General features: G+C 54.4%; 1 protein-coding gene across 1 annotated transcript in view; it reads left to right on the top strand.

The window, feature by feature from the left end:
• Positions 1–5606: 5606 nt before the first annotated feature.
• Positions 5607–12143, top strand: part of FGF11 (fibroblast growth factor 11) — a 32799-nt gene continuing 26262 nt past the window's right edge. The window contains exon 1 of the mRNA XM_058181447.1: positions 5607–6428. Coding sequence (XP_058037430.1) covers positions 6236–6428 — 193 coding nt within the window. The 5' untranslated portion in view covers positions 5607–6235. The remainder of the gene's footprint in view (positions 6429–12143) is intronic.

The raw sequence follows: 12143 nt of genomic DNA, 5'->3' as shown, positions 1-12143 counted from the left end.
CTTATAATCCTTTCCTCTGCAATCTCTCCCCTCCAGGCAGTAAGTAGTAGAGAGGGGGAAAAAAATCCAGGCATAGCTGGCTGAGGAATTCTGGGAGTTGAAGTCTACACCTCTTAAAGGGACCAAGCTTGAGTTATACTGCCCTAAAGTCCTCCCTGGCCTTACACCCTGTGTGTGAAACGCACCACGGATTCTGCCTGTAGGGTTTAACATATTGTGTGAACTCACACAGGGTCTCGTCCTGAATTCCGACTCAAGACTGCTGGAAGGACTCGCCACAATCCTCTGAGATTTCTCTCTTATCATCTTTGGGGGAGACAGAAAAGTTTTCTTTTTACAGGTGGTCCTCGGTTTACGGCCACAATGGAGCCCAAAGTTTCCGTGCTAAGCAAAAAATAGCGGTTAAGGGAGTTTTGCCCCAGGGTTACGTCCTTTCCCGCCGCTGTTATTAAATGACTCACGGCAGTTGTTGGTAAGTCGTTAAGTCATTAAGCAAATCTGGCTTTCCCGTCAATTTTGCTTGTCAGAAGGTCACAAAAGGGGATCGCGTGACACACACACACACCCTGCGACCGTCGTAAATAGGAACCAATTGCCAAGCATCGGAATTTGGATCGCGTGACCCTGGGGGTGCTGCAACGGTCGCTAAGTGTGAAATAAGGTCATAATTTGCTTGTTTCAGGGCCATTGCAAGTTCAAATGGTCACTAAACGAATTATTGTAAGTTGAGGACTGCCTTTTCTCTTCTGTCCACCAGGGGGCGCCAAACGCTCATTTTCACTAACTAAATCCCCCTTGGTTGTGCAAGATGGTTGGAAACTGGGCTGGGAGTGATATAACTTTGGGCCCCGCCCTCACCTTGGCTTCTGCAGCAACACACCCGGTTGTGCAGTTGTGGGTTTTTTGACAAAGCCGAAGAGGAAGTGGCTGGCTCGGAACTCTGCGCAACTTCGGTTGCTGGATGCACTGGAAGGAAAGACCAAGAGAAGGGTGGGGGGGGGGAGGGGGGAGCCCCTCTGCAGCCCCAGAAGCTCCCTGAGGGACCCTGCAGGGTTGTTGTAGGGGGGGAAAGTAAGTAAGGAGCCTTGATTCTTGGAGGAAAGAGAAGGAAGGAAAGAAAGAAGGAGAGAGAGAAAAGGAAGGATAGAAGGGAGGGAGAAGGAAGGAAGGAAAGGGAGTGATAGACAGAGAAAAGGAAGGATAGAAGGGAGGGAGAGGAAGGAAGGGAGGGAGGGAGAAGGAAGGAAGGAAGGATGGGAGGGAGGGAGGAAGGGAGAAGGAAGGGAGGGAGGAAAGGGAGTGAGAGACAGAGAAAAGGAAGGCTAGAAGGGAGAGAGAAGAAAGGAAGGAAAGAAGGAAGGAAGGCAGTGATAGAGAAGGAAGGAGAGAGGGAGAAGGAAGGAGAGAGAGAAAAGGAAGGAGGAGAGGAAGGAAGGAGAGAGACAGAGAAAAGGAAGGATAGAAGGAGGGAGGAAGGAAGAAGGAAGGATAGAAGGGAGGAGAGAGGAGAAGGAAGGAAGGAAGGAAAGAGTGATAGAGAAAAGGAAGGGTAGAAGGAGGAGAGGAAGGAAAATAGGACAGAGAGGAGGAAGGAAGGAAGGAAGGAAGGAAGGAAGGAAGGGAGTGATAGAAAGGAAGGATAGAAGGGAGGAGTGGAAGGGAGGAGAGAGGAGGAAGGAAGGAAGGAAGGAAGAGTGATAGAGAAAAGGGTAGAAGGGAGGAGAGGAAGGAAGATAGAAGGGACAGAGAGGAGGAAGGAAGGAAGGAAGGATGGGGGAGGGAGGGAGGGAGAAGAAAGGAAGGAAGGAAGGAAGGATAGAAGGAGGGAATGGAAGGACGATGGAAGGATAGAAGGGAGGGAGGAGGAGGGAGGAAGGAAGATGAGAAGGAAGGAAGGAGTGATAGACAGAGAAAAGGAAGGATAGAAGGGAGGAGAGGAAGGAAGTGAGGGAGGGAGAAGGAAGGAAGGAAGGATGGGAGGGAGGGAGGAGGGAGGAAGGAGAAGGAAGGAGGGAGGAAGGAGAGAGAGAAAAGGAAGGCTAGAAGGGAGAGAGAAGAAAGGAAGGAAAGAAGGAAGGAAGGCAGTGATAGAGAAAAGGAAGAGAAGGAGGAGGGAGGGAGAAGAAAGGAAAGAAGGAAGGAAAGGGAGAGAGACAGAGAAAAGGAAGGATAGAAGGGGGGAGTGGAAGAAAGGAAGGATAGAAGGGAGGGAGAGAGGGAGAAGGAAGGAAGGAAGGAAAGAGTGATAGAGAAAAGGAAGGGTAGAAGGGAGGGAGAGGAAGGAAAAATAGAAGGGACAGAGAGGGAGGGAGGAAGGAAGGAAGGAAGGAAGGAAGGAAGGAAAGGGAGTGATAGAGAAAAGGAAGGATAGAAAGGAGGGAGTGGAAGGGAGGGAGAGAGGGAGAAGGAAGGAAGGAAGGAAAGAGTGATAGAGAAAAGGAAGGGTAGAAGGGAGGGAGAGGAAGGAAAATAGGACAGAGAGGGAGGAGGAAGGAAGGAAGGAAGGAAGGAAGGAAGGAAGGAAGGAAGGAGTGATAGAGAAAAGGAAGGATAGAAAGGAGGGAGTGGAAGGAGGAGAGAGGGAGAAGGAAGGAAGGAAAGAGTGATAGAGAAAAGGGTAGAAGGAGGAGAGGAAGGAAGATAGAAGGGACAGAGAGAGGAGGAAGGAAGGAAGGATGGGGAGGGAGGAAGGAAGGAAGGAAGGAAGGAAGGAAGGAGTGATAGAAAGGAAGGATAGAAAGGAGGGAGTGGAAGGGAGGGAGGGAGAGAGGAAGGAAGGAAGGAAGAGTGATAGAGAAAAGGGTAGAAGGGAGGAGAGGAAGGAAGATAGAAGGGACAGAGAGGAGGAAGGAAGGAAGGATGGGGAGGGAGGGAGAAGGAAGGAAGGAAGGAAGGAAGGAAGGAGTGATAGAGAAAGGAAGGATAGAAGGAGGGAGTGGAAGGGAGGGAGGAGAGAGGAAGGAAGGAAGGAAGAGTGATAGAGAAAAGGGTAGAAGGGAGGAGAGGAAGGAAGATAGAAGGGACAGAGAGGGAGGAAGGAAGGAAGCAAGGATGGGGGAGGGAGGGAGGGAGAAGAAAGGAAGGAAGGAAAAGGAGTGAGAGACAGGAAAGGAAGGATAGAAGGGAGGGAATGGAAGGACGATGGAAGGATAGAAGGGAGAGAGGGAGGGAGAAGGAAGGAAGATGAGAAGGAAGGAAAGGGAGTGAGAGACAGAGGAAAGGAAGGACAGAATGGAAGGAGGGAGGGAAGGAAGGAAGGAAGGAAGGAAGGAAGGAAGGAAGGAAAACACAGCAGCCTGCAATTACTGCAGGTTCAAGCCCCACCAGGCCCAAGGTTGACTCAGCCTTCCATCCTTTATAAGGTAGGTAAAATGAGGACCCAGATTGTTGGGGGGGCAATAAGTTGACTTTGTAAATATACAAATAGAATGAGACTATTGCCTTACACAATGTAAGCCGCCCTGAGTCTTCGGAGAAGGGCGGGATATAAATGTAAATAAAATAAAAATAAAAATAGGAAGGCGGGGAGGTCGGTCGGTCAGTTGTGGTCATCATTCAAGGACTACCTGTACCCATGACACAGACACACCCATTAGCAACAAGAAGAGCAGAGGGGGTTGCTTCTCTCCCCACACCCCACACCCCACCCAGACCCATCCTCCACGGCCTGGAGGTGCTCCTGGCAGCCACGCTGGGCTGCAAAGCAATCAGCAAATGGCTTTGGAGAGGCCAGACCTGGCAATGCGCCCCCTCGTTTCATTCCAAGGGGCTGCCAACTGGGAATGGCTCTTTCGCTAATGGTTTCGCTCTCCAAAACTGGGGTGAGAACCCCAGCCAGGGTCTCTTGGGGAGGCTGCCGAGCCCGGGTTCAAGCGCACACGCGTGTGCAAACGTTTTGCGGCTGCTAGCTACGACTCTCAAGCCAGACAGCCACCCCAGAGCCCAACTGAAGGGTTTATTTGGAGAAGAGTGCCTCTGAGCATGTTGGGCTGCCTCGACCAGACGTTCAGGCTTGGAAGCGCTCTGCCTATGCTCAGAGGATTTAGCTCCGAGAAGCCAGTGCCCTGCTTTTCAAATTTGGCCCCTTGGAGATGTGTGGACTTCAATTCCCAGAATTCCCCAGCTGGTTGAGGAATTCTGGGAGTTGAAGTCTATCCACCTTAAATTGCTGATTGGGGAATTCTGGGAGTTGAAGTTCCATCCACTTTAAATTGCTGGCTAGAGAATTCTGGGAGTTGAAGTCCAACCATCTTAAAGGGCCCAACTTTGAAAAAAAGAGATCTAATTTATACCACAGAAGAAACTGCCCCTTGCTCCACTGGAAAGTGTGCCAGCCATGTGCCCAGTTGCACACAAGCGTGCCCACCCCGTTACTCACACACACCCCATCCCCACTGCAAACCAGGGGTCCCTCTGAACCTGTGAAAGGGCCCCCAGGGACCCAAGGCAGTTTAGACTGGAGCATTGTTGGCTGCAGATTCTGGGGACCGCAGCCAACAATGGGAGGGGGGGGGTTTCAGGGCACCTGGAAGATGGGTAGGGGGGCAAGACTGGGTCAAGGGAGGCGGGCCCCCAATTGCCCTCCCCTTCTCTGGGTTTGGGGAGGGAGCAAAGCTATGCACAGATCCTCTATACAAATTACAACCATTCATTTAGAGACCGTTCCAAAGTTACAACGGTGACGACTTCGGCCCATGCTCCACATTTACGACCATTGCCTTCTCAATTGGGCCCTGCAGACTGTCTCCTCCAGAGGGCGCCCTTTGCCACTCCTACCAACCAAGAGCAGGCAGGGGGCTTTCCTGCGCCTTTCTCCGCCCTCCCCTTTTCCCCACGACCGACCCCCTCCCCCACGGGGGCCCTTCAAAATAGTTTTCCAATACGGGGAGGGCCCCGCTTTCAATTCCACCGTGACTCATTGGTTCCTCTGGGTTTTCACCCCGCTTGGAAACCTCCTGCCCCTCACCCCCCACCCTTTGATTTCAACTTTGGGGTGTCCTCAGTACCCCACGACCACCACCGCCCCGGCCGGCCCCCACTCGCCTCCTTAAGGCTTCCCCTGCGTTGCGTGCTGTGTGTTTGTATGTTACCAAATATAGGTATCGATTTTGCACAATTCTCCGGAGTGATTTTATATAGGCGCGATGGGGGGGGGTCTCTGCTGAATTGCCCCCCGCCCCACTTCCCCGAAGCCAGGTCGGTGCATAAAAATTGGGGGCATCGCTTTTCTCTGGGAGACGGGAAGCTATGCCCCTGCCCCATATGTTCCCCCCCCCCCGAAAAGAGGAGCCCTGGCAGGGCGAGGGCAGCCACCCACCCCCCAGTTTACCCCACCCCTACGGATTTCCTATCTCTGGCTGAAATCCTTCGCTGCCCGCCCGGCTTTCTCTCCTGGCGGCGGGGCTCAGGGCGGCTTTCCGAGGGGGCAGCGCCTCCCCGCCCCACCGGGCTTTGTCACTGGCGTGTGACAGGAGTCCTTCTTCTCTTTTCCTCGCCCCCCCCTTCCCTTCCCTTCCCCTCCCTTCCCTCCCTCCCTCGCAGCTGCTCCTTGGCTCGCTGGCTGGCAACACACCCGGAGCTGCCCACCCGCGCCTCTTGGCACACCCAGCCTGGCGAGGGTCCTTCCCTGCCCACCGCGCCTCTCCTTCGCTCGCTCGCCTGCCTCCCCCCACCCCCGAGCCCTCCCCGCGGCTCAGCCCCTCTGAAGGACACGCCAGGGTCTCCGGCTTGGCCTCCCACCCTGCGCAGCGCAGCGGACGCCGCATGGATGGAGGGCAGGCGAGGCGGCTTCTGCTCCTCCGCTGGGTTTAAACCGCGAGGCGGCAGCCGCTTTGGGCGGCTCGGGGAACGGCTGCCTGCCGTGGCCCGGATCGCTGGAGGAAGGAAGAAGAAGACGGGGAGCAACGGCCCCCCGGCGCCCCTCTAAACCGGGCTTCGGGGGCACCTGCGCTCGTCTGCTCGACTTTCCCGCAGGCGCTCGGATCCGGCCGGGAAGGAAAAAAGCGGGGGGATCCTTCGTGCTGCCCCTCCGACAGGCTGATGGGGACCCCACCTACTCTCCGGCTCCCCGACTTTCCTGGAGCTCGGTAGCTGAGAGAGGCGAGGAAGAGGAAGAGGAAGAGGAGGAGGAGGAAAGAAGGGCGAGGGTTACCCCTTCCTTGACCCGGGACATTGCCCGCGTCCCCCGGCCCCGCTCCCTCCCCGCCGCCCCCCAGCCCCTCCGGATGGGGCAGGCATGGCCGCATTAGCCAGCTCCTTGATCCGGCAGAAACGGGAAGTCCGCGATCCGGTCGCCAGCCGCCCGATCTCCACCCAGCGGAAGGTCTGCCCGCGAGGGACCAAATCCTTATGCCAGAAGCAGCTTTTAATCCTAATCTCCAAAGTCCGGCTGTGCGGGGGTAGAAAAGGCCGGCTGGAGAAACCCCCAGGTAAGTCGACTTGGGAGGGGAGGGGAGGGTGGATGCCCCCTTCCCCGATGGGGCAAAAGGGAGGGGTCCAAACTGGGTTGATGGCCCCAGGGTGCCAGGCTCTGCTTTGGATGGGGGCAGTTGGGGCTCCATCCTTTGGTGGTTCCAAGTGGATTCTGCTTTTCCCAGTGGGTACCAGCAGGAGGCGCTGTCCACGGTGGAGAGAAAGCTGGGCTGTATCCCTGTTGGCGCTTCCAAGGGTCACCTGCAGGGGGCGCTCGATCGAGTTGGTGTAATAGGATTCACTAAGAGGAGGGGGATGGAGTTTGGGGCACCAGGGCACCACGGCCTGGCGCTGTTGGGTGTGTGGGGTGGGTGTGTGGGAAGCTTTGTGGGAAGTTGCGGATTGTGATGGATGAGGGTCTTTAAGGACGCCCCGTTATGCGACGGGGGGGCAGTACGTCCCAAAACTGGGCGCAGTACTAAGTTTCCTTATGGAGGAGGGGTCATTTCGCACCCATTATTGGTCTTTTTGCAAGAGAGTTCTGTGCGTGTGGAAAAGCCAACCGAAATATTGGGGGGGTCGGTCCAAGATTCGAGTCTTGACAAACTCGGCAAAAATTCGGAAGTGGGGTGCTTTGTACGGGATGTTTTTTAAAACGGGGAGGGGGCCCCCTCGGGCTTTGCAGCCGACTCCTAGTTTGGGGGGGGAGCCCCTTCTGGTGAACGTGGTTGAAAGATGACGCTTGTTCTCTGGAAAACTGCCGCGGGGGGGGGGGGGGGAACCTGGATTTGGATCCAGGCAGTCCTTGACTTACGACGGTTCATTTAGTGACCATTCGCAGTTGCAACGGTGCCGAACGACCGTTTTTTCACGCCATCCCTGCGATTGCGTGATTGGCTTAGCAACCGGCTCCTACTTAACGACGGTGGCCGTGTCCCTGGGGGTGTGTCACGTGATCCCCTCTTGCGACTTTCTGGCGAGCAAAGGCAGTAGGGGAGACGGATTCACTTAATGGCCATACGACCGACTTAACAACGGTGGTCACAAAAGGTCATAAAACGGGGCCCAGTTCGTTGAACAAATGTTTCACTGAGTCACAAGAATTGTGGTCGTAAGTCGGGGCGCTGCCTGTGGGGTTTTGTGTCATGGTTTGGTGGGCCTCGATGCTGCCCGTCAGGGGCGACACGGATGTTGGTATTTCCCACCGCTTGTTCTTTCGAGGGTTGGTGGGCACGTGCGCCCCTGAGAGGGGGGGGGAGAGGGGGGAGTGGGTGTGCATTCACACCTGTTGTGGGAGATTGCACTCCCACGGAAAGGTGCAAATGGCACGCTCGGAAAGCCACAGCAGGTAATGCCCCGTTTGGAGCAAAGGCTGGCGAGGCCTTCAACCGGGGGAGTCCAGAAACCCCCTCCCACAATGGTTGGGGGGGGGATCTCTTTACTCATTTCCCCTTCCAGGAAAAGGGAAAAACGTCTGGATGGCCTCTAGGTTGCCTGCCAATTGTGGTTGGGCCTTTTCTCAGAATTCCTTCCTTCCTTCCTTTTTCCCTTTCTTCCCTCCCTCCCTCCCTCCCTCCCTTTAGCCCTTCCTTCCTTTTCTCTTCCTTCCTATTTCCTCCCTCCCTCTCTTCTATCCTTCCTTTTTTCTCTCTTTCCTACTGTCTTTCCTCCCTATTTCCTTCCTGCTTCCTTTCTTCTTTCCTATTTCCTTTTTCTGCCCCTTTTCTCTATCTCCTTTCTTCCTCCTTCTCTCTCTCCCTCCCTTTTTCCTTCCTTCCTATTTCCTTCGTTCCTCCCTAGCTCCCTGTGCCTGTCCCCTTCGTTCCTTCCTTCCTCCCTCCCTTCCTCTTTCCTCCCTCCCTTCCCATTTCCTTCCTTCCTGTTTCCTTCTTTCCTGTTTCCTTATTTTCTATCCTTTCTCCATTCTTCCTCTCTCTCCCTCCCTTTTCCTTCCTTCCTGTTTCCTTATTTTCTATCTTTTCTCCATCTCCTTTCTTCCTCTCTCTCCTCCTTTTCCTTCCTTCCTGTTTCCTTCTTTCCTGTTTCCTTATTTTCTATCCTTTCTCCATCTCCTTTCTTCTCTCTCTCCTCCCTTTTCCTTCCTTCCTGTTTCCTTCTTTCCTGTTTCCTTATTTTCTATCTTTTCTCCATCTCCTTTCTTCCTCTCTCCTCCTTTTCCTTCCTTCCTATTTCCTTCGTTCCTCCCTAGCTCCCTGTGCCTGTCCCTTCTCCTTCCTTCCTCCTCCTTCCTCTTTCCTCCCTCCTTCCCATTTCCTTTCTATTTCCTTCCTTCCTGTTTCCTTCTTTCCTGTTTCCTTATTTTCTATCCTTTCTCCATTCTTCCTCTCTCCCTCCCTTTTCCTTCCTTCCTGTTTCCTTATTTTCTATCTTTTCTCCATCTCCTTTCTTCCTCTCTCTCCTCCCTTTTCCTTCCTTCCTGTTTCCTTCTTTCCTGTTTCCTTATTTTCTATCTTTTCTCCATCTCCTTTCTTCTCTCTCTCCTCCTTTTCCTTCCTTCCTGTTTCCTTCTTTCCTGTTTCCTTATTTTCTATCTTTTCTCCATCTCCTTTCTTCCTCTCTCCTCCCTTTTCCTTCCTTCCTATTTCCTTCGTTCCTCCCTAGCTCCCTGTGCCTGTCCCTTCGTTCCTTCCTTCCTCCCTCCTTCCTCTTTCCTCCCTCCCTTCCCATTTCCTTTCTATTTCCTTCCTTCCTGTTTCCTTCTTTCCTGTTTCCTTATTTTTCTATCCTTTCTCCATTCTTCCTCTCTCTCCCTCCCTTTTTCCTTCCTTCCTCTTTCCTTATTTTCTATCTTTTCTCCATCTCCTTTCTTCCTCTCTCTCCCTCCCTTTTTCCTTCCTTCCTGTTTCCTTCTTTCCTGTTTCCTTATTTTTCTATCTTTTCTCCATCTCCTTTCTTCCTCTCTCTCCCTCCCTTTTTCCTTCCTTCCTGTTTCCTTCTTTCCTGTTTCCTTATTTTTCTATCTTTTCTCCATCTCCTTTCTTCCTCTCTCTCCCTCCCTTTTTCCTTCCTTCCTGTTTCCTTCTTTCCTGCTTCCTTATTTTCTATCCTTTCTCCATCTCCTTTCTTCCTCTCTCCCTCCCTTTTCCTTCCTTCCTGTTTCCTTCTTTCCTGCTTCCTTATTTTCTATCTTTTCTCCATCTCCTTTCTTCCTCTCTCTCTCTCCCTTTTCCTTCCTTCCTGTTTCCTTCTTTCCTGCTTCCTTTTTTTCTATCCTTTCTCCATCTCCTTTCTTCCTCTCTCTCACTCCCTTTTTCCTTCCTTCCTGTTTCCTTCTTTCCTGTTTCCTTATTTTTCTATCTTTTCTCCATCTCCTTTCTTCCTCTCTCTCCCTCCCTTTTTCCTTCCTTCCTGTTTCCTTCTTTCCTGCTTCCTTATTTTTCTATCTTTTCTCCATCTCCTTTCTTCCTCTCTCTCACTCCCTTTTTCCTTCCTTAACGGTCCCTGAAGGGAAGGCTGCCTCTGCCACTCGGCTCGCTCGCTCGGGGGCTTTTCGGAGGCACCGCCATGACCCCAATCTGCTTCTCCTCCACCCGGAGGGGGAGGGACCACCAGGAAGGCTGATTAGCCCCGAGGGGCCCCCGCTCCATCCTCTGGGGTCCTTTGCCAATGGGGCCAGGGGAGGGGGAGAAGGACGGGTGGGGGATCTTCCCTTAGGACCCCAGGGTTGTATTTCCTCTTAAAAGCTTGGGGCAAATCAGGAGTAACTTTAGGGATGGGTAAGGAAGAGCCCAAGGACCCTGGGTGGGTATCCATGGCCCCTTGGGCAGGGGAGGTCTCTTGTGACTTCTGGGAGGCCCAGGAAGAGAAGGAGGAGGATTCTGGGGTCCTTAGTGCTCTCTGAGCTTCGTGGTTTTCTTGCAGATGTTTCATGACCCAACTAGGGAACGCCATCAGAGCTAGTCCGGAAAGGGTGGAAAGACCCAGCTGCCGACTGAATCCAACTGGACTCTAACGCAAAAGAGGAATTTAAATTTAAATTCTAAATTTCAGAATCCAGGCACGTGGGTGCTAATCGTACCTACGAAAGGGAGGTGGGGCCCGGCTTCACAGTCGATGAGTTGGGGGGCACCCCGCCCCCACCCACAGGGCACCACCCTGAGCCACGTCTCCCTCCCTCGAAGGGTCCTCGGTGAAGACCCACCCACCGCTGAGGGTTCAACCCTCCTTCCATCGCCACCCCAGGCAAGATTTCCCCCCCTCTCCCCCGCAGGTGATCTCTGAGTGGTCCCCTTTCCTTCAATTCCCTCCGCTGAGATGCTGCCTTTCCGATCCGCGGCAGAGCGTCGGGTCGTCCGAAGACCCCCAGCCCAAGCAGCAAAGAAACCAATCGGTCTTTTGATGTGTGCCATGGTGGGCACCGGCGTGGCACCACAATGGTAGCTTGGAGAAGGGCCCCGGCTTGGCATCGTGACTGTACCCTGAGGATACCCTTTAGAGGGATCGAAGGAGGGTGCCCCTTCCCCAGGGAAAACCCGCAGAGGAGACCTCCCCCCCAAAGACCCTCTGGACAGGGTGGGAGCAGGGGTTATAAGGTCAAGGGGCATCTTTAACCCCTGCGATGACATCAGCGCTGGCCCTGGGTTCTAGGTCATGCGCCCTCAATGGGAAATGGAGAACAGGGGAAGGGGGGGCGAGAAGCTTAGAAAGAATCAGACGGGAACATTTTGAGCCGTTGCCCGACTCCATTTATCTCTGTTTCTTTTGTCTGCAACCCCATTTTTAAAAACCTCTTTGCTTTCCTTCACTTTCTTTCCTTCAAATTTATTTCTCTTTGAGAGGAAACGAGGTGGGGGGAGAAATTGGGGGGTGGGATTCAGCCTCTGCTGCTAATGTGCGCCCCCCTCCCCAATCCGCAGGGGGCCCCAAACTCCCTCTTGTCTCCTCCGTATCCCTGCCTTGCTGGGGGTGGGGGGAGGTATGGGGGGAATGGGGTGCCAGGGAAAACGGGGCAGGGGGAGGCTTTAAATGGGGCCCCGTTCTTGGCTTGAGGACAGGAAGCGTTGGGGTTTTCCTGCGAGACCCCGAGCTCCTCCGATGCTTTTTCATTCACCCTGTTCCAATTCAGCCGTGTATCGGAAAGGGATTACGTAAGGAAGGGCGCTCTGGATTTAAGCCGGCCTGTCAGCAGATAATCCCCCCCCCCCATGCTCAACAGACCGGGATCAAACTAGGGTGTGAAGGGGAAAGGATAGCGGGGGAGGGGGACGACAAAATCAAGGGTGAATTCAAATCCAGGCCACATCTGGCAGGGCAAAATCCCACCTTGAAGGACAGAGGGGCTGTGCACCTCCAAAAACCGCTGCTTGCTCCATGCCCGGCGCCCGAGTGCGGGACCCCCAAATGGAGGGCAAGCAACCGCCTGCCTGAAGCACCCACACCGGCCCCCTAGACCTAAGGCATTCCTCGGTGGCCACAGAGAGCGTGGTCCCTCCCGTGGCCGGCAGAATTCCCTTGCTCGGCCAGGCCGCCCCAGATGTGCTAAGCGGGGCATCTCCAGCGGTGCGTGGAGGGCAGGCCTTGGGAGGAGGAAGGGGTGCCAGCCCTCCGTGGCCATCCTGGCTCTGTGTTTCTGGCGGTGGAACAAGCGAGGGGAGGGGGGGGACGGTGGACTTGGGGGGGGAGGTGAGCCGCCGTGGCTTCCTCGCCTTTGTCACCAAGGACACCTGGAGGGGAGCTGGGTGGGGGGAGGCAGCTAGAGACTGCGCAGCCAG

This window comes from Ahaetulla prasina, chromosome 4, assembly GCF_028640845.1.
Source record: "Ahaetulla prasina isolate Xishuangbanna chromosome 4, ASM2864084v1, whole genome shotgun sequence".
NCBI lineage: Eukaryota > Metazoa > Chordata > Lepidosauria > Squamata > Colubridae > Ahaetulla > Ahaetulla prasina.
This window is presented reverse-complemented; position numbering and strand designations above follow the sequence as displayed.